At 40.8% G+C, this 22,905-nt stretch overlaps 1 protein-coding gene across 2 annotated transcripts in view; it reads left to right on the plus strand.

Moving 5' to 3' along the window:
- Nucleotides 1-22,905, plus strand: part of Ptpn13 (protein tyrosine phosphatase non-receptor type 13) — a 175,152-nt gene that overhangs the window by 61,507 nt on the left and 90,740 nt on the right. For both annotated transcript variants that reach the window (XM_085836937.1, XM_021162112.3), the window contains exons 4-7: nucleotides 439-504; nucleotides 3,692-3,877; nucleotides 6,294-6,381; nucleotides 15,750-16,295. In XM_085836937.1, coding sequence (XP_085693063.1) covers nucleotides 439-504; nucleotides 3,692-3,877; nucleotides 6,294-6,381; nucleotides 15,750-16,295 — 886 coding nt within the window. The remainder of the gene's footprint in view (nucleotides 1-438; nucleotides 505-3,691; nucleotides 3,878-6,293; nucleotides 6,382-15,749; nucleotides 16,296-22,905) is intronic.

Raw genomic sequence — 22,905 nt, forward strand, 5'->3', positions numbered from 1 at the left:
TATCAAAAGTTTGGAAAATCTTTATATTAAAACTGCAATAGACAGTACAATAAAGGATAAGCTCTCCAACAGTTAACATAGACATATCTCTGCTGGTAAATTAAGGAGGCAAGGCCTGACTCATTGTAAATGTCATGTAGAAGAAGGATTAGGAACATACGTTCACAGTTTTTTACGTTTGCATAAAAACCTAAGGAAAAGCAAGCAGCATGATTACTCATTGCACGGAGACTGGACTGCTGATGCGGATGGCGCATCTAGTCTAATCAGGGCCACTCTGATTTCTTATTTTAATCTCTCCAATGCTTTTATGTAAGATATGTAAAATGATTTTTCTCAAATTACATGTTATACTTTCTTTGGAGCAAAAAAAAAAGTATACTTGTTAATTTTTTTTATTTTGCTATAAAGTGACTTCTGTAAAAATTCTCTTCCCAGATCCATATTTATTCTCTTGGAATGACATTGTATTGGGGGGCTGACCATGAAGTACCTCAAAGCCAGGTAAGTCATTTCACATGTGTGATGTTTTTATACTGATACATATCTATACCCTTAAAAACGCTCTTCAGTGTGATTATGTGTATCCTCCTGCATGCCGCCAGGCGAACGGGCGTTTCATACTGATTGCTTATATATGCACTGGCAGGGTCAGAGTGAACTAACAGTGAGTGCTCGTGAAATCACTTTAAAGCTGTCCTAAGGACTGGGGCAGTCACTGCCCAGGTCACTGTCCGTGCCTGAGCCTGTGAGATGGAGACAGGCTCTGCCAGAAGGATTCTAATGTTAGAATACTTAATTTCTCACCACCTATCGATGTAGGATCTAAATGTCCGATGAGTCAGTCTTGCACTGACAGTAGTGAAGTAGCAGTTCTGTACCAGTGTGTTCCGGGAGATGCCACCTCTATCCCAGTCAGCCTGCCACAGCAGAGATATCACCCCCATTGACTCGACCTATTATAGCAGAGATGGCGCCTCTGTGCCATTCGGCTCGTGGTAGGGAAAGCAGGGGCTCTATTCCTGTTTCAGCCCGTTAAGGCTGTGGGAACTTGGATAATTTTGTGCACTTGGAATGTCAGAATCCTACTTCAGTTGCCCCCGCAATAGCAGGCACACACCTGAGGTTAGCTCTCAGACCCTTACTCTGGGGACATCATTAGGCCAGTTTTAGCATTTCTGTTCTAAAATAATTCTGCTTCCTGGAGTCTCAATATAAGCATAATAGAAATCAGGAATGAAAGCATTCAAAACAACTCTTTTTAACATTTAGCATGTCATTTAGGCCTGGGAGGCGGCTCAGATGTAACTTACTTGCCCCATGAACATGCATGGCAGCCTATCTTGGGATCTCTGTCACACACAAAAGCGGAGCATGACCAAGCATATTTGTAACACTGGTGCCTGGGGGATGCAGAGGCATAGTCCTAGGGCTCACTGGTCTGCCAGATGACTAGTGGGTATGCTGCAGTTTTGGTGAGAGACCCTGACTCAAACGGCCGTGTGGAAAAGGATAGTGGAAGAACCCAGTGTCAGCCTCTGGCCTCCACGTGTACACTTATATGTATGCATATCTGTACATATACCTATGTACCTGTGAGCACATACAAAAGGATGAAGAAGAGGAGGAATGAAAAGATGGGTTTATTTTAGTGATTTAGAAATAAAAAACAGGGGCTGGAGATATATATAGCTCAGTTGATAGAGTACTTGCCTCCTGTGTGTAAGGTCCCGGGTTCTAGCCTCAGTACTAGAAATAAAAAACAAAAGCAGTTGCATTTATTGAATATCAGATGAGTTAAATACTTTTAATTAATTTAAATACTTTTAGTATTTGAATAGCTTTTAATCCACAATTTATACATCTTAAAATTCATGAGATAAATGATATTATTCAACATAGCTCAATCTAATTTACCTCTTGGAAATTTTTGTATATTTTCTTTCTTTCCTTAGTTTTAATTCTGTAAATATAAATGAGAAAATCACTTGTTACTGGAGAAAACGATGTTATTTGTCATGCAACATAACTATCATGTAAAATGGAGCAGTCTACAAGTACATTTTATGTTCTTTTTTAATAACTAGAAATAAATTCAATATAAATAATAAAAAATTAGAGGGGTAATATAAAGTTATACTTTATGATCATAAAGCCTTACCATTTTAGTAATACTTTGGCATTAATGTCTGTACTGGCTGGTTTTGTGTGTCAACTTGACACAGCTGGAGTTATCACAGAGAAAGGAGCTTCAGTTGAGGAAATGCCTCCATGAGATCCAACTGTAAGGCATTTTCTCAATTAGTGATCAAGGGGGAAAGACCCCTTGTGGGTGGGACCATCCCTGAGTCTTGGGTTCTATAAGAGAGTAGGCTGAGCAAGCCAGGGGAGGCAAGCCAGTAAAGAACATCCCTCCATGGCCTCTGTATCAGCTCCTGCTCCCTGACCTGTCTGAGTTCCAGTCCTGACTTCCTTTGGTGATGAACAGCAGCATGGAAGTGTAAGCCGAATAAACCCTTTCCTCCCCAACTTGCTTCTTGGTCATGATGTTTGTACAGGAATAGAAACCCTGACTAAGACAATGTCAAAGTATTTAATAAGTAAATTTTTTATCAGACAAAACACTAGACTTTAGACCTACTGATAGGCCATACCTGTGAAATCTACTGGAAGATACAGATAGCTAAATAGATAATGACAATATAATGTAATGAATATTGTGTTAGGGGAAATGGAAAATCCAAGGTTGGATGTCTGATTAGAGCCCAAGAGTAGGTTTTTAAAGGAAATTGAATTTACTGCAACATGAGGGGAAAGTGATACCTCAGTGAATGTGGTGTCACGTGAAGCCATTGGTTAGACCAAATGCATCCACAGTGGCTGGCCAGTATGTAATGTTATTATATTTTAATTTATTAAATACATTCTCAGGGTATTGGAGAATTGAGCCTAGGACTTCACACGTACTGAGCAAGCAGACAGCCAGTGCGTTGCACCCCAGCCCAGAAGTCCCCTCCTGTGTCTGTTTTGTGTTTCTTCATGAATCGTGATGCTGACCATCCTTCTTTATGCTTATGGGCCACTAGCTGTAGTAACTTAAAAATCCTTTTAACTAACAAATGATGTCACAGTCTGACTTGTTTCATCTGAGTACTGAGCATTGCGATTAACTGCTCTCGAGTTACCTCAGCATCTGGAATCTTCCATCATTCAAATCCCAAATTATAGACAGAAGATTTATTGGACAGTGAATATTGAAATGCTGTCCTTATTTCTTAACAAGGATTCCACTTTTGGCAGACATGGCGGCACACACTTTTTAACTCCAGCATGTGGGAGGTGAGGCAGGAATCTCTGTGAGTTCAAGACCAGCCTGGTCTATATAGAGAGATCCAGGTCAGCCAGGGCTATTCAGTGAGACACTGTCAAACAAATGAACTAACAAAATAGAAAAAACCCACACTTCTTCATTATAAAATCAACAGCATTTTTGTTGTTGTTGTTGTTGTTACATTTTATGTCTAGGAAAACATGTTGACTTCCTTCTCTTATAGCTTTTGAATTAAACACATCAGCGAGACATAATTGCCAATAGAAAAGAATTCATTCCTGTGAACATTCGCTGTGTTCCTGAGATCCCATAAAGGCCTTTTATCTATGTTTATTAACATGGCCTTTGCTTTCATTTCAGCCCATCAAGCTGGGGGATCATCTTAATAGCATCCTGCTGGGCATGTGTGAGGATGGTATTTATGCTCGGGTGTCGGTTCGGACCGTCCTGGATGCTTGCAGTGCCCACATCAGGAACAGCAACTGTGCGCCTTCATTTTCTTATGTGAAACAGTTGGTAAAGCTGGTTCTGGGAAATATTTCTGGGGTAAGTAAGCTACAGTTGTAACATGTAAGCATAGTCATACTTGAAAGTCAGCAATATCACAACTTCTCTCTACATGTACAGTACAGTTTTTCAAGATAGAGAATTAAAAATTGGGACTTATTGTTTTAATGTTGATTGTTTACTACAAAAAATACTTTAAAATTTAGAATTCTATGCAGTTAATTAGACCTCCGTGTTATACAGAAACCTCTTTTTAAAGATCTTTATTCTAGAAAAGATTGTAGAAGGGTAACAGTTCTGTCCACCCCTACTTTCCTCCTCTGAGCCTCCCCAGAGATCTCTGAGCACAGCACTGTAAGCATCTTGAGGGAATGCATTCACCCAGAGTGATTTCAGAAACACTTACCCGACCTACTGTTCCCAGACTTCTTTCTTGCCCTCATCTGTCAGGGTCCCCCGAGAACTTCTCAACCTTCCTATCATCCTCTGGTGTGAAAGAATCCATGGTCTGCTGCTTCCTGACATTTGAACATCACCATTCTCTCTCATCCAGAATGAAAAGAACTGGAGAATAAAACCTGTATCTAATGATCCAACCTCTGCTCTTCTTCCCTCCAGTTGTGCTGTCCTGTTCTCTCTGGCTGGGTCTGTCACTTTCTGTGGCTTTCTGATAGGTACACACACACACACACACACACACACACACTCTTACCCACTCCTGCTGCGTGCTGGCCTTCATCCAATGCTTGTCCCTTCTCCATGTGGGATACAGTCTTGTTCTGTCACGTGGTGTTCTTCCTGGTTTCCTCTTAATTCTGAGTATATACATATTCCACATGCTTTGCCATATGGTAAGAAATAGGCTCAGAGGTCTCCTGGTCACATTGTGAACTAAACTTTAGCGATGCTCTGTTGGGGCTGGGGGGGTTGCAGTGGGGCTGATGGATGGAGTTCTCTTGCTCCGGCTGCTCCCATTTTATGCCCCGATGTCCCTTTTGGAAGCAGAACTAAAGCTACTAAAACTGTGCTGTGATATATAGTAAAGACACAGTCAGAAGCTGCACATCTCTGACCACAGGGCCTTGCTGTTCCTGCCTCCAGTGGGCACTGTGATGGTCAAAGGACTTACTTAAGATGAGTCAGCCGTGAGCCAGTCAGCAAGCCAGCTCAAGCGCCTTGGATCCTCTAGTCTTCAGTGCTTTGATCCTAATTTTGACTAACTGTAAGAGCTATGGTTATTACTAAACAGCATCCATCCATGTCACCAGGCATTGTGAAGGTGACAGAGCTGCTGTCAGGCACTCACACAGTGCTGCCACTTCCAAGCGTCTATAACAGCTACGGCAGTAAGAGTGGTGTGCACTACACCGGGTATGGCGTTGATAATATACCGGGTTGCTTTGAGAATTAGGTACGGTGTTGATAATGCACTGTTCAGGGCCTGGCATAACTGGTCGCTAAATGGCAGTTGTTACTGATAGCGGCCTCAAAGCAGGGATTCACATTATCTATAGTATTCACTGTGTTCCTGTTTCTATCGGTGTAGTATGACTGACTAGTTATGTCATTCAAGGACAGCATCATTTCGGAAATACTTCCTTTTAAATCTTCTTTCAAATATGAAATAAATTTCTTTGAGCTGTGAATATGCTAATAGAATTTTTATCTATTCGCAAACTTCAGTAATAAATATTAAAATGTGTGTGCACAGATGCAGGCGAAGGCACATGCCTTTGAACTACACTTTTAGCATCATTGTTCTCATCAACTTTAATCTGTATTTATCCTGTTTTTCTCATCTAAGTAAGCCAGTGTTCTAACTTTCATCCTATATAATATGGAGTTTGACCTAATTTGACATGGCTTACTTTCTATAAGTATGGTTTAAGGCATTGAAATTTCAGACCACTGAAACATGTTGTTATAGAGGATTCCATAATGCATCAGTTTAAATTGTCACTTGACAGCATACCCGGTTTAAAGATTTAGCAGACTATCTAATTATGCAAGCAGTATCTACGAAATTACTTCTGAAATAATTTAAACTAGTATTCTCAACATATAGCTGCAACCAGAGAAAGTTTTATTATACAAATTATTGTAGCCTTAAAATTATGTAAGTCTCAGTTGAGAGATGAAAGTAGTTATCAGAACGAGGAAAACAGAAGGCCGCAGTTACTGCTTTTGGAGCCACTTTTAATCTTGAGTCCCCAGGTACAGCTCGCTCTGTGTTTTGTGGCCTTGTAACTTTCTGAAGATAGACTGGCCAGTCCTGGTGCATATAAGCCTTACCCAAGCCATAGAGATTACAGTCAGATGTGGGGTCTCCTTACTTGCTACTAAACCCTGAAGGTTGGGAAATGTGCTATTCTGTGGACAGTCACTGACCCCCCACTCCCACTCTCCCCCCAAAGGATTATTTTATCAAACTTGATTTTTGATTACCTGTGTACAGACGGATCCGCTTTCCCGTAGCAGTGAACAAAAACCTGACCGGAGCCAGGCCATTCGAGACCGACTGAGAGGAAAAGGATTACCCACAGGTAAGAGAGTGTGGTAGAGCGGTGCTAGGCCTTAATGCCTGTCTCTTGTCCTTGGAAGTATGCTTGCCTGCCTTAGAAACCTGATCAATCAATTGTGACTGTGGTTCATGAGGGTCCAAGGATGCAGAGAGGAAACCCGGGATGGAGAAACACATCAGGCACAGCCATAAACAAACACTGCAGTTATGTAAAACGTTCACTGCCACAATCCCACATGTGCTTCTGCCCTTCCCAAGGCCCTTTGATCAGGACCACTGTCTACTTCATCAGGGCCATTTATATTAAGGTTAGATTTTACAGCATGACCAGATGAGCACATACACGTATTTATAAGCATCAAGACCCATGCAGGAAAAGCTCCAGAAAGCAGCATCGTTCTTCCTGCCCTCTGCTGTCCTCTGTTTTAGCTCCCTTCTAACAATAGGCAGGAGCCACTGAATTGATTCCATGAGGAAGTATTCCAGACCTTGCGCTTGTCAAATACTGCCATAGTTTATTTTGTAAATTACATTTGTTATTTTCTTTTTACTTATCAGGAGTTATTGAAAATAATGATAACATAAACGTTAGCAAGAATATTTTGTACAAAGAAAAAAATAAAAACAAGTATACCCAAATATGTTCTAATGTATGTAATTGTATAAACTAGATTAGAAAATTAGCATTTCTAATTTTTAACAGACAACCAACATTTATCTATCTTATTTAAAACAAAACACAACACAACAGCAAAAAAAGAAACCTGTGAGAAGCCTTTCTTGTCAAATTGATGTATAGACCCTTGTTTATCTGTACTGTTTGCAGAGTTCAGAAACTTCTTCAGCAAAAACTATGTACTCCAAACCAGGGTCCTGTTTCTCCTGAAGTCAATAAGAGCAGTACATAGGCTTTATGGGAATTCTGTGCTGTGCTCTGGTTGGATGTCCGTGTGTTTTGTGGGGGCTCTGCTGTGTTCTGGTTGGTTCGATGTCTGTGTGTTTTGTGGGGACTCTGTGCTGTGCTCTGGTTGGTCAGATGTCTGTTTTGTGGGGACTCTGTGCTGTGCTCTGGTTGGTCAGATGTCTGTGTGTTTTGTGGGGACTCTGTGCTGTGCTCTGGTTGGTCAGATGTCTGTTTTGTGGGGATTGTCTGCCATGCTCTAGTTGGTTAAATGGACATTTTGGTATTTTGCTTTCCTTGCTATAAATAAAGATGGTTATAGTTTCTGAAAAAGTATTTTAACTTTCATTTCAAGATACCAGAGGATTCTTTCTTAATATATATTATTTATATGTGAATAAAAGTACAAAGTGAGGTTTGTCTTAAGTTAGATATTAGAATTTTTGATAGCAGTTATTTTTAATTCCTTCTTTCAAGTCCTCATGTCCCTTGGATGTGTGACACACTGTGGCTAAAAGTCTGCTTCTCTTTGTACTGTATCAGGATTTACACTATGATAATGTATGTTCATTGGTGCAAAGGATCCATCAGTTTCAGCCACTCTCTTTTTTTGGACAGAACAATTATGGGAAATTATTTATGAATGTCAGTAGCAGTCTATAGTCACTCATTTTCCCGGGACTCACACTGACTGAGCATTGAAATAACGAGACATGAGATTGGCAACCTTGTTTTCTGTCTTTCCACTCTTCTTCCCTCTCTCCCCCACTCTCCCCCTTGAATGTTCTCCCCCTCTGGTCCCCTCCCTCATGCCTTCTACACCTCTTCCCTTCTGTGTCCTGATCTGTCCCCAGCCTTCCTGGAGTGTCCCACTATTCGCCACTCCTGCTGGTTACATGGTCGTGCTGTACAGTTAATGTCTCTGTGTTACTAATAAATATAATTTTATATATTAATAATTAATTCTTTTAGATGTTCTGGGTTCTTGCAAGAATGATGTGATATTTTTGTTCTAGTTCATACCAATCAAGGATCTATTGGGGGTAAAAAAAAATGACCCTGCCATTGCCACATTTAGTGTGTGAAGTCTTTTTTTTTTGTTTTGTTTTGTTTTTTTGTTCTTTGAGACAGGGTTTCTCTGTGTAGCCCTGCCTGTCCTGGAACTCACTCTGTAGACCAGGCTGGCCTCGAACTCAGAAATCCGCCTGCCTCTGCCTCCCAAGTGTTGGGATTAAAGGCGTGAACCACCACGCCCAGCTTGTGTGTGAAGTCTTAATGACTGTGAACTGTTAATATAATGCATTTAATTACCTTCAGTGATTCAGAATTTTTAGTGTTTCAGTGTTTTAGTGTTTTAGTGTTCAACTGTTACATGGTCATTTCAGAAGTAACAACTAGAGACTGAATTGAATCTATGTCTACTCTGCAGGCATATCCTAACTAGCAATTTATTACGTGTTTTTAAATAAGAAATTATGTAAGTTTATTTCTCTGGACATAGGGAAAACCCATTGATATATTAAGTGCGATAGGTTGTGTAAATGTTCAGTGAATATCTTTTGACTGTGTGAGCATGAGAAGGAATTGTATCAAAATGTTAGTCAGTGAAATATAGTAGAATCCTTTTTTTATAATCCAGCTTTTTAATGTTTCCATGAATATATGGGACTCCTGGTTAGTTCACTGATTGGGTGATACACGAGATAAAATCAAAGCAGAGCGCCTCGCCGTCTTGGCCTATATTACCTGACTTTTTCTTTAATAATTTTCTTTTTGTCATTTTTATGTGCATTTGTGTCTTGTCTGCACAAATGTGTGTATGGTGGAATCAGATGCCCTGGAACTAGAGTTACAGATGATTGTGAGCTGCCCTATGGATGCTGGGAATTGAACCAGGGTCCTCTGGAAGAGCAGCCAGTGCTCTTAACCATTGAGCCATCTCGCCATACTCTGATCCTTTTCTTACTGTAACAGTAAAAGCATTGTAAGTTGTTTGAGAATAAATTTTAATCCCTTTTAATTTATGGCTTTAATTTTATTCTAAAACGAGGCAATGACAATTCTAATATTCTTTAGGATTGGAGTCATGGACTGTTTCAAAACAGGTGATGAAGGAGTGCTCATGATTTACAAACTAATAGAAATCATTTATAGTTGGTTCACAATCTCTCCTCCCTTTAAACTGAAGAGATTTTGTAAAGAATTAACAATGTGCCACTCAGGTGAAACTGAATTTTTTCTTTTTGTTTTTTTTTGTTTTTTTTGTTTTTTGTTTTTTTTTGGAGTAGTAAAAGAATCAAGCATTTCCTCCAATTACACCCTTTTTGGTGAAGTATAAGGAGGAGGAATCCTGTGTTCCTAGCCAGTGCTTGCATGATAGTAATGATACTGTACAGGAGTCCTTTTGAGTTGTTTTTTCATTAAGGCCTCCATGAAGAGTAGCAATTAGCATCCAGTTGTCATGTACTAATTCAGAAGCTTAAGACTAGAAAAAAAGTTAGCTGTTAAAGAATAGAATTCTGGGGCTGGATAGATGGCTCAGTGATTATGAAGATACCAGATGTTCTTTCAGAGGTCCTGAGTTCAATTCCCAGCACCTACATGGTGGCTCATGACCATCTGTAACAAGATCTCCTCTTCTGACATGCAGGTGTACATGCAGATAGAGTATTCATATACATTAAATAAGTAATCACCATAGATATTCTTCTAGGATGCTGATGTTCCATTGCAGCAGGCTAGCTCACACCCCGGTTACTAGGAGCCAAGTAGCCTGAGCCCCACATTGCCAGTGAAGCATTCTCCTCATTGTTTACCCATTGGCAGTGTCCATGGGTAGGTAGTAGCGTCAGAGTATTAGGATCCAGATCACAGTGTTCAATAAAGAATGCAGTGAGACGTACGGGCAGAGAGATACAGAGGGCAGGTTGAAAGAAGCCAGCTAGTTCAGGGATAATGCCAGGATCTGTTGTGTGATTGCTAAGTTACTACCATTTGCTGTGTCAAGTATGAGTGGACGACCTTGGAGGGTGGCTCATGCATCTTCTGAGATAAGTCACAAAAGTAAACGTCTAAATTTGTGGGCTGTCATCCCCTATGGTTCTTAATGCTGTCATTACTGATTGCATGGTTTCCCTCTACACACATAGACACACACGCACACACATGAATGATTCTTGCCAAGCTTTATTTTAGGGGACACCTATACATACCACCATCAGGTAGGTAGGTCAGCATCATGGCTTCAGAAACCCGGGAGTGTGGATACCCCTGTTTCTTCTCTCTGTGGACTTGAGCACATTTTTAAGGAGAGACGAAGAAATTTTTAACAGTTTAATTGAAATAAATGTGGTACACTCCGTGAAGACTTTTTAAATTCATAAAATCTTTTTGTTTGTTTGTTTGTTTCTTTTTCAAGACAAGGTTTCTCTGTGTAGCCCTGTCTGTCCTGGATCTTGTTCTGTGGAAGTCTGGCTTCTAATTCAAGCTATTCACCTGCCTCTGCCTCTTGTGTTCTGGATTAAAGGGCTTGCCACTTCTGCCCTGATGTTCTTAAGTCTTTTATTTGTAGCTCTTCACTCGATGTTCATTCCTCCCTGTTTGGATTTGAGCAAACTGTGCCGTCTCCAGAAGGAAAGCATTTGTGTCTTCATGGTAAAACTGGATGCTTGTGATTGGTGATGATCCGTGTCCATGAACGGAGATCAGAGCCTCCTGAGAGACCTAACAGTCGCCTTTTATCCTACTGGGAATAGCGTGGCACTCTATTAAAGAAAAGGTCTAAGACTTTTATGGGGACCTTCTGATCTCTGGTCTCATCATTTCTCTCAAAAGAAGTTATAAATCCCCTCTTGGTAGGTAATCATGCCCCCAGGGAAACAAGGCAGAAACAGAAAGGAGAAAGAAAATCTAATTTACTCTGCTGTTGTTGAGAAGAGCTCAGAAAGTTCAGGTGGGTTAGCTCACTGATCCTGTCCTCTGTAAAGCAGACAATGTTAAATCATACCCTCGTGTTGTAGAGGGAAGAAAGGAAAGACATGGAAACTGACTGGCTGGCACAAGCTTGTGGGTGACTTAAAATCAGAGCCTCTCAATAGTAGTCTTTCTGCTCAACGATGCCGCCTAAGCTGGATTGTAAGTTTTAAAATCAATTCACTTGACCACCACTCTCTCCAAAGCTATTTCATAAGGAATTGTAAATATGAAACCAATAAGGCAGTCGCGTATTGTTCTGCCCGGGAGTACACATATGCACAGTTATACAGTATAAGGGATCATCTTTATAGTGAGACAATGTGCTCATTAATACAGGCAGGTCTGCTGTGCTCTGCTGCCTCGGGCTGAGGAACTGCCCCAGTGGCAGGGCTGCCATGCTTCCTTGGAGAGTGCAATGGTATTTATTGCTAACTGTGTAAAATAAGTAGCATGCACGCTTGTTAGCAATATTGGGAAAGCAGTCACCTGGTGTACGTTTTGTTTAGTCTCAAGTACAGATGAGCAGGTGCTGCTGCTGTTACCCGCACATGCTCTTTGGCCAGCAGACTTGAGCATCTAAGAAGCCTGGCATGCATGCCATGTTTCTTCTCACCCATAAGGTTACTAGATTAGTGGATTTTTCCCTAGTGCCTTAACAACGTAAAGCAATTATGCGGCTATACTATATCCTTACTTTATTTAGTGAGATTTGCAGTTTTTCAGAATTGTTATTTTATACCATATCTTGTTTTTATATAAAGAACCATCTTTTATGAAAAATAACTTTTCATCCTGCAATGGGTAAATTAGGCGCTTATGTGTCTGATTGTGTATTTGAAGACAGCAAGAACATCATTAGCATGACAGAGTGTGACTCAGAGTGACAGGCTATGACAGAGTGTGATGATAATCTGGCCAGATAGGAGCAGTTGGTTTAAAAATATTGGTTTAAAATTTTAGTTTAAAAGATAATGTGTTTGGGCCAACCTCCATCTGCTTTTACCATGTGCTGTTTCCATCCCTACCCAAGGACATGTCTCCTTTTCATTCCAAATGTCAATAAAACCAGTCACAGGCCAAGCATGGCAACAACAACCACTCAGCTTTCTTCTTCTCCTCCTCCTCCTCCCCCAGTGGGTTCTTCCTGCTTTAACATTTCTGTGACATACCTTTATAACTCTTAGACTTTTGCATTAGATGACTTATTACAAAGATCCCCCCACTTTAACATTTTTGTAAACTTTATAACTCAGTCTTTTGAATTTAGGTCATTTGTGACACGGATCTCATGCTGGCTTCCCACCTTGTTAGCCCAGCTTCCTCAGGTCTGTCTCCTCTCCTCATCTTTCTTTCTTCTTAGACTGTCTTTTTCTGTGGTCCCATTGGTCTCCAGCTAGACTTCAATTATGAACTGAGATCATCTTTTATAAGTAATTGCTGTGCGAAACTTTTAAGTCCGTGATTATCATCAGATAGGACTTGAAAACTTGAAGAATGAATTGCATATCTGTAGAAACAGAACAAAACTGTGATAATCTTTTAAGTAGATTGTTTTATTTTTCCTGTATATTTTCTTGTTGTTATATATATATATATATATATATATATATATATATATTTGTATTTTATTTGTACGAATGTGTGTCTAGTTTTATTTGAGAACTTCACACGTGACCGTTTGGCCTGCGTCACTCCTGCCTTTCCACCCCGAATTCCTGGCCTCTTCTACTGTGGTGACTGTGGCGTGTATCCAGCTACGTGTGTGTGTGCTCTCGCACAGTCTGCTGAGTCCCTTTAGCACTGGCCATCTTTATGTGTGTCCAGGACTGACCACAGTTTATTGGGATCCTGTCACTGGAGGAAGCTGATCCTTCCCTCCCTCATCAGCCATTGACAACCTAGAGTTCTTCATCTTGGGACAGGATTTGTGAAATTTCCTTCTGTCCATGTTGGCATGTCAACCAGTATTGTCAGGAGGCCACTATTGGTCAGGCAACCGCATAGTTGGGAGTTCATGGGAGTATTTTTATAATGTCTAAGGACTGCCTAGCCCAGCACGAGCACCCTGGTTCTTGGCACTTACAGTGCCTCTGCCCCCATTTCTATGATATGTTCCCTGATCCTTACATTTAAGGATTGCTCTGTAGATGTGTCAGTTGGGGCTGGGCACAGACACACCCTCACCTTAAGAAATTTTAAGTTTGGGAGTTTTAAAATCCCACTTATCAAAAAGATGTTATTTAAAGGATCATTAATAAAAATCTCTAAGGAAAACCTACAACTAAGTGGGGTGTGGGAGTAGTTCTGAACCTGACACTCGAGGAAACCCATTAAAGGATTAGGAAAAATCAAGAGCAGGTTAAGCAGCCTAAGCAGGTAGGGAAGCCACTAGTGATGTGCAAGTAGGGCTGCCGAGGCTGGATGCTGACCCAAGCAGTGGGAAATAGTGAACGGAAAGTAAGGCACTGGAAGAGCGTGGTCAGGAGAAGTGTGGTGATGGGAGGAGTCTGTCTTGGTTTGGTTTGCCATCTGAGAAAAATTAGATGGTATTTCTGTCTTAATGGGAACAGCTCAATAAAAGGGGAGAGATCCTGGCATCGTGTGTGCACAGCAGAGAAGTTAAGCAAGAACAAACACATTTGGTAAAGTAAACAGTGAGGGAAACTCAGATTACATGCTGGGGCCTGGCCTCCACTGCTTGGAAGCACCATGCTTTGAGGCAAGGAAAGTATCTGTACGTGGGTGGGTGGGTAGCCAGAGCCACAGGAGGATGAGGAGGCTCAGAGCCTCGGGAAGGTGCTGTTGCCTTGGTGGGAAGTGATGGGGGGTCACCAGTTCAGTGACAGTGAAAGTGGGCATCTGAAGAAGAGGAAAAGTGGACTCACTGTAGAAAGTGAGTTTACTGTTAGCACATGTTATCAAGGGAACGCAGTGGCTGAGCATGAATTTGTGGTGTCTGTACCCTGCTCAAATTTTCCAAAATTTGTTTGCTTGCCTAGAGTCAGGGTGACCAGAAAGAATGAGGACGGCTGCATTCATGTGTGGCTTGGGATCCCCGATCCTCTCAGTTCTTTTTTTTTTTTTTTTTTTTTTTTAATAGATACGTATTTTGTCAGCTTCCAAGAGTATGTCTTTTTTTCAGTCCATACAATTATTTTAAATTCATTAGTTTCAGGATGTGGTTTGTGTAAAAATTTCACTTACCTCTAAATATCTGTGACATGGCCATACTTACAGCGTTCCAGCTTAGATTAGAAGCTAGATGACCTGCCTGGGTGAGGTGTAGTATGTTTCCTAACGTCCTGTAGTTCCAGTACCTCAGATATGGAAGCTGACCACAGTTGCAGTTAACCAGCTCCGTTCACAGAGATAAGAACAAACAGCAGGGTGTTTGTGTTAATTATTGATCGCATCAGCTGATACGAATGTACTTGTCACTTGTATTGTTAGGGTAAATTTGTTTTCAAATAATTAAAGCTTACAGTCATTCCTGTGAAGAGACAACTGATTGCTTCAAATGAATTTGCAAGCAACTTCTTGTTACTCAGAAAGATCTAGTCATATTACATAGCATATTTGTTTTCAAAGAGAAACCACAGAATATACCAGAGACAATTGTCAGCGTTTTAGGATTATTGAGGTTGTAACTTCAAAATATTTTCTACATTTTTTTTCCTGGTATTGACTGGACAAATACCACTTTGGGTACTGAATATGTGGGTTTATATAATTGATATAGTTGGATGGACATTTTTGTTATGTCTCAAACAGAATAAATACCTAGTTTTAACTATCAGACTATAAAGATGAACCTAAATTTAGTATTGCAGCTAGTTTTTATCTAAATAATAATGTGTAGTGAAAAATTCAATTTCTTTAACAATTTCAATGGAAATGATCTGGGTTTTAGATATACTAAAGTTTTCTAAAAATATATCTGTAGTATAATCTTGAACTTAATAATTACATGCATTACAATTTTCTTTCTATACAGAATAGAAACAGTTTTGTTTTTCAGTTAAACATACCTATTTATAAGATGGGAATATACCAGGGCTTTTTACTTTGGAAACACATGTTTAAGTATTTAGAAGTTAAGAGCATATTTTAGGCATTATATTATCCTAAATCATTCCGTAGGTAATTGTTGTTCTACAAACGTTGCTGCCATTAGCGACTTGACTTCATTTTAAAACTAAATCATTTCCCTTTGATGACAGAAATACTACTCCGTAAATGTAATATATGTGAGCATCACTTGCTGTGTCTTAGGTGTTGTGATGCAGTATAGCTCAGCGGCTGAGTTATTGCATGGAGTGTCTCTGGCTTGGATTTCACCTCAGTATGTATTCAGCGGCCATGTTTCCACCCTTGGCATCCCTGAGGTCATCCGTCTCCCATCCTCCACTGTGTCACTTGGGGAGCTGACAGCACTTCCGTTCTCAGCAGTGGGTTACATGCTAGCTGATTCTCTAAAGATTCTGCTCCTACATGATAGATTCTTATCATTCCAGGAAGAAGCTGCACTTCAGACGCACTAGACATACACAAGGCTCCACTCTCTCAGCAGACCTTTCTTAACAAAGGGCTTAGTAAGTCTATGGGATTTCTGTCCATCAGAGACACACGAGATGAGGAAGATTATCTCAAGGATACTCCATCTGATAATAATTCCAGGCATGAAGAGTCTGAGACTTTCTCTTCCCCTTACCAGTTCAAAACTAGTACTCCACAAATTGATGTACTCTCTAAGAAGAAGACCTGGGCTTCCTCCATGGACTTGCTCTGTGCAGCTGACAGAGACATTTCTGGAGAGACGGGCAGGTACCAACGCTGTGACCCTGAGACAGTGACAGGACGGACGTCCATCACTCCTAGAAAAAAAGAAGGAAGGTACTCTGATGGAAGCATTGCCTTGGATATCTTTGGCCCTCAGAAGGTGGAGCCGGTGATCCACACCCGAGAACTGCCGACCTCCTCCGCGGTATCAAGCGCTTTGGACCGAATTCGAGAGAGACAAAAGAAACTTCAGGTTCTGAGAGAAGCCATGAATGTAGAAGGTTAGTGATTCTCTGTTTGTCTGAGAGATAAATGAATTAAAATATTAAACCATTTCAGCAGTCTAATTTCCATGGCCATCTGGGTCACATTGACTCCTGCCCACTTCTGTTCACTCTCTGATTAAAACTCTTATCAGAGTGCTACAGAGCCCTGCGGCAGGATACTCCCAGGCGCCTCTCTGCACTTTTAAATCTGAGTTCTTCAAGGGTCTGGCAGCTTTGAGTATGTTCTGTCTCTTTGGAGACTCCTGGTGCTGAGAAGCTGTGGGTGAGATCTAACCCATGGATTGAGCGAGCTATGTACAAGCTGGCCTCCAGACTGCTAGCTAGAAGGACCGGGCACACGGGTGTGAGGACAGGCACAGCTGGTGTGAAATAACCTTTGGGATATACATTTCCAAAAGTGTGGTATCTATGGGTGTAGATTTAAATAAAGTCAGTTTAGACTTTTCACGACTATGAGTTAGGTGCTCATCCCTAGTCTGAGTTATGCCACCTTTAAAATGGACCTTTAAAATAGATTAATTAAATAATGAGGGTAACGCGATTAAATAAGCCATTCGTGACATTTTTAATTTGAAGAGTGTAAGCTCAACTTTATAAGTTAGATAGCAAGGTCTCACTGTGCTCCTTTGGCTAGCCTGGAACTTGGAGATAATCTTGCTTGTGCTGTGTGCACCAGTGCTGGTACTCAAGGTATGCACCACCACGCCCAGCACATGTTAAGTTCTTTTATTTTTTTTTATTAAGATTTATTTATTATATGTAAGTACACCGTAGCTGTCTTCAGACACTCCAGAGAAGGGTGCCAGGTCTTATTACAGATGGTTGTGAGCCACCATGTGGTTGCTGGGATTTGAACTCAGGACCTTCAGAAGAGCAGTCAGTGCTCTTAACCACTGAACCATCTCTCCAGCCCCACATGTTAAGTTCCTATCATTCCATGTTAAAGCTGTTTTCAAAATATCCAAGCCACATACAAAAATAAAATCAGTACATTGAATTGAATAAAGTTATGTGTGAAACATATGGATAGTGGCTATTTTGCCATAAATGTATGTAAGAGAAAAGTGGATTTTCAATTAAACTTATATACAGACACACACACACACACACACACACACACGCCACACACAGACACACCTGCCCTGGAACCCATATATAGATCAAGCTGGCCAGATCTTGAATGTATTTGATGATGAAAGCTTTGTAACTTCCTTGTTTCTTAGTCATAAGTGTATTGTCCTTTGTCATAGCCATTGGGAAAACACTTTCTAACACTTTCTACTTAGAGTAAGGAGTACGGTACTTAAGGACATAACTGTCTTCTCTATGTGCAGAGGGATGCTTCTTCATGTGTGTGTAGATGCACATGTATTTGTGTGTATCTGGAGGCCAGAGATCAACCTTGGGTGGTGTTCTTCAGGAGCTAGCCACAGTTTCTCAAAAACAGACCTTGATTTTTAGCACTGTGCATATTTGGGGAGTGTGGCTGTTGTAAATTTGAGTGCAGTACTCTGGAGGCCAAAGGCATCAGATCCCCTAGAGCTGGGAGACATGACATAGGGGATTGGAGCCCAGCTTGGTTCCTTGGAAGAAAGTATATGCCCATAGCTGCTGAGCCATCTCTCCAGCCACCACCTTGTTTTCTGAGTCAGGGCTTCTCTCTGGATTCAAGGCTTTCTATTTAAATAGCAAGACCTAGAGATCTGCTTGTCCTCCATCATTCCCCATGCCAAGGCCCTCCTGCCCACACACAGTGTTAGGATTATTATAAGCCTTGTCCCAAGCATGGCTTTTACGTGGTGCTGGAGACCAGACTCAGGTCCTCATGTGCGCACAGCAGACCCTTGACGAAAGAGTTGCCCATGTCCCCCACACTCATAGCCATCTCAGGCAGTTGGTTCAGTACAGTCATTCCATAGACTGTCTTCTTTCTGCTGAAGGCTTGCTCTTCTGCTGCTTGAGTTGAAGGTATGTGCTCTTTCAGTAAAAGACATATTGCAGAATTTTCTTTAACTCAGAAAGTACTAATTAATAAATCTAGAATTATGGAGGAGATAGTGGATATTTAATTGATATTGTGAGCTTGTGTGTAATATGTATTGTATAAAGTATCAGCCCACCTTATGAGGAAATAAGACATATTCTTTACATGTTTGTGTGAGTGCTTCATGTGTGTCTGCACACTGTGAAGACCAGGAGAGAGCATCAAATCCCCTAGAACCAGAGGCACACATAGTTGTGAGCTTCCATGTGGGTGCTGGAAACCAAACCCAGGTCTTCTACGGGAGCAGCCAGTGCTCCTACCTGGCAAACCATCTCTCCAGCCCTGGTGCTATGTGTTCTTGATCTAAAATGGTTTCAAATCTTTCAGAGATGGGAAATAAAATGATACGTTTGTTCACTCTATCAGTTTTAGCTTTTACAATTGTGACAGCACAGAGCAGGCACCTTCTGTAGCTTGAGAGAAAGGACCGTGCCTTGGAAACTATGTTAGCCCCTGTGCGCTCACGAATAAATAAGACAGCTGTCAGTCAAACAGATGAAACTTACGTGTAACCTACAGAGAGTGAAAGATGCACACAGTCGAAATGAACAACCTACAGATGATATGGAAGTTGCACACAGTCGAGATGAGTATTTCTGACATTTAGAATGAGCAATCATTTTTTAATGTGAACATTCAAATAAAACCACGCAGCTGGATATATCTCAGGCTTTTAATCTCAGCATTTAGGAGGGAGACGATGGCAGATCTGTGAGTTTGAAGCCAGCCCTGTCTATATAGTAAGTTCCAGGCCAGCTAGGGCTACCTAGTGAGCCTCAATATCAATAATAATAGATAATAAATAATAATGATAAAACCATGGATCTGAGATGGCTAAGTGGGTAAGAACATTTTTTCTGTACAAAGTAACAGAATCCACAGAAACAAACATTGTGTAAGGAGCTAGGTGTGAACATACGCACTTGTGACCTCATAGTTTGGGGGCAGAATCCTACAGATCCCGAAACATGCAGCCAGCTTAGCCAAAACAGCAAGCTTCCAGTGTTCAGAGACTCTGCCTTAAGAAAATCCAGTGAAAAGCAGCAGTGCGGGTACCTGTTTTCTTCTGACCTGCACATGAGCAGACACACACACTTGGTACCCGCCTGTATGCACTGCAACACACACACACACACACACACACACACACAGGGAAAAAAAATAGTGTCTATATATTGCCTTTCAAGGATTATTTGCCTTAATATTTTGAAAGTTAATATTAGTATGGATTAGTAAAATTATTTATATTTGAACCTTGGTTTGAGAGCTAAAAGAGATCAAATATGAATGGAATGGGAAATTATAAATTGAACTATGGTTGTCAGCATAATATATTTTGTTTGCATAAGTAACTTTTAATTTGACTACCTATAACAAAATACATAGAGCATGTGATCTATTTGTCTCATGAAGTAGCATCATGCTTTAATAGAACTCAGATATGCAACTTGAGTTCAAACAGGTATTTTTTGAAGATAATATGTAGTATTTTTAAACCTTATTTATTCATATAACTATCTATACAAACATAAAACTAGCTTATACATCCTACCCAGATCTTGAAATTTTATGTTTGTTAGAGGATATAAACAAAAAGGAAAAGCTTTCTTTTTTAAAATTACAACATCTTTGAATTGTTTAACAACTGGACATTTTCCATTCTGAATCTTTCTACTGTGAATATTCCAAAACCATTTGCTGTCACTAAAAGCCTGCCTGTGTTTCCCAGAAGATATTTAAAAACCCAATAAACAAGACCTAAGACTGTGGGTTTGTTGTGCAAATACTTAGGTCATCCTGAATCATCCTCTATCATTATTATATTTAGAAGTAGTGGTAATTCACGCTTGCTTTACCAGCACATTATTTGTGGGAACATTTGAGGTATAGAATTCAAAAGCAAGAATCCTTACTAGTCATTCGTTTGGGGCTGATGGGTTTTCAACTGTGCTGTTTCTCTGCAGATGAGGTAATGGACACTAGCTAAGCAAACAGCAGTGCAGCGGATGTTTTAACTAGTGCACAAAGAAAGAGGAGAACAGAAATGAATCCTGTTTGTCTCACTGAATCCTTACGAAAATAGGGGCTTTATGTGTGATAAGCCAGGCAGAACAGTCTGTGTCACTAATGTACACACTATGTATATTTGTGTATTTCTTCTGTAAATATTCATATTTTAGGTAATTTTAAAATACTCTATTCAGTCTTTTGTGATCTTGAAACTGACAGCTGCTAATGGATTTCAGTAATTTTAGGATTAGATGACATCTTAAAGTGCATCTTCATTCAAACACTGTTTTGGGCTTTAATAGCATACTCAGTATCCCAGATCTGACTGGTGACTGAGTTTCTGTCAACTGGAGGGTGGTTATTTCCTCTCATGGATTTTCACAGTTCCCGAATTGGAGGATGGTTATTTCCACGGATTTCCACAGTTCTGGCTAGAGATTTTCTACTGTTAGTTCACTTAAAAGAAAAAAAAATTCTTGGGGCTGGGGATAGTGGTCCACCTTAAGTTTGATCCCTGGCACCCCCAAAGAAAAGTGATTTAAATGACTGAAACATAAACATAAAAATGATTTTAAACAACCTAACAGAAATGAAGTTGCCACATTTAGTTTGTTCTGTTGGTGTTGCAAGGAAGATCGCTGAACTGACAATCCACACAGGAATCTTCAACTGCAGCGCTTCTCTGGTGCAGAGCTGTCTTCCTGAAAGGGGTCTTTACCTCAGTCAGCTCCTGAAAGGGGTTTTACCTCAGTCAGCTCCATAGCACCTTAGCTGATGTTGGCCATTCAGCTCGCCTGTGGAGTTTGCAGCCACAAAGAGTCTGGGTATATTCGGCTCTCAGCTCATTGCCCAAGGCTTAAATAAATAAATAAATAAATAAATAAATAAATAAAAGTGATTTGCCAAAAGAGATACATGATGCATTCTTTACAGTCAAGCTGTTTTGAATCTGAGCTTCTTGAACCTAAACATAAGAATCTTCCATTGCTCACCCAGATTTCAGGAAGAAAGACCAGATACATTGTTAAGAGTTGTTACTGAGCTGGGCGTGGTGGCCCACGCCTTTAATCCCAGCACTCGGGAAGCAGAGGCGGGCGGATTTCTGAGTTCGAGGCCAGCCTGGTCTACAGAGTGAGTTCCAGGACAGCCAGGGCTACACAGAGAAACCCTGTCTTGAAAAACAAAAACAAACAAACAAAAAAGAGTTGTTACTGCCTGGGACAAAGGACTGTCTCTCCAAAGGTATATACATTGTAATATAATGGCACAAGATAGCATTGGAAAAGGAATGGTGGGAAGGAGATTGGGTTTTGTCTGCAAGTTGCCCTCCTGTGCCAGAGCTGAGACCCTTACTCTCCTGTCATGGGTATTCGGTGAGGTGCTACCATGGAGGAGTATCAGGGGCTAGACCTGCACTGAAGCAACAAAGAAAGGACCTGTCAGATGCTGTGTCTCACTGTGTACTCCAGCGTCTCTGGGAACAATGAGAATGTTAGACTCAACAAAGATCCGATGAAATTATAGTCAAAGCTCAAGGACTATAAGTTATCGATGTTAGGACAACACTTAAGCTTTCAGATAGCTCTACAAGGAAGCCAGACAGAAGGGAAAGGGCTCTGTGATTAAAAAACAGTTTTAAATTTGATGGTACATTCTTTACTGCTAATTCATTTTTTAAAAGAGTGAGCTGGAGAGATGGCTCACTGCTTGCTGCTCCTCCAGAGGACCCATTTCCAAATGCCCACATGATGACATGCAAATGTAGCTCCAGGTACAGGGGATCTAACACCATCTTTTCCTTGGTGGACATGCATGCGCATGATGCACAGATTCACACGCACATAAGACACACACACAAAACACAAATCAACGGGTTTTAAGCTTTATTTCCCTTTATGTCTGAGTGTTTTGTCAGCATGTGTATATATGTAGCACATGTGTGCAGTGCCTGCTGAGGCCAGAAGAGTCCACCGGATCTCCTGAAACAGAGGTTTCAGGTAGTTGTGAGCTGCCACATGGGCGCTGGGAGCCCAACTTCAGTCCTCTGCCGGGGCGTCTGCTGGAGCTCCATCCCCAGGCTTATGTCTTCACTTCAGCAGAAGGCCGCTGCTTTGGTCTTTCTTCCTTAGTGCCAGAATGTTTTCATTTCTATTTTCTGAACTTGGTCTTCATAGCTGTGAAGTTGTCTGGTTGTCACTAGGACTCTCTGACAAACGTCTCGTGTGTTGTAATTACCATTCATAATTATGAATTTTTCACTATGAGACTGATAAAGACACAGGAGGGTGAGGTTCCGACGACGGTCAGGGTTCCACTGCAGTTGGCATAAAACATAACAAGGGTAGATAAGACAATTTTCTTCTAAAATGGCACCTAGATATTATTTAGTTAGTGAGCTGTGCCACCAGTCTACCTAAACATTAGATATTGTGTCTTTTCAGCATTAAGACCTTTGGTCTTTTGAAAGAAGGAAGGAAGGAAGGAAGGGAGGAAGGAAGGAAGGAAGGAGAAGAGAGAGAGAAAGGGAAAGGAGAGAGATTGTTATCTCAA

This window comes from Mus caroli, unplaced genomic scaffold (assembly GCF_978045245.1).
Source record: "Mus caroli unplaced genomic scaffold, Mus_caroli_1 scaffold_4, whole genome shotgun sequence".
NCBI classification, from domain to species: domain Eukaryota; kingdom Metazoa; phylum Chordata; class Mammalia; order Rodentia; family Muridae; genus Mus; species Mus caroli.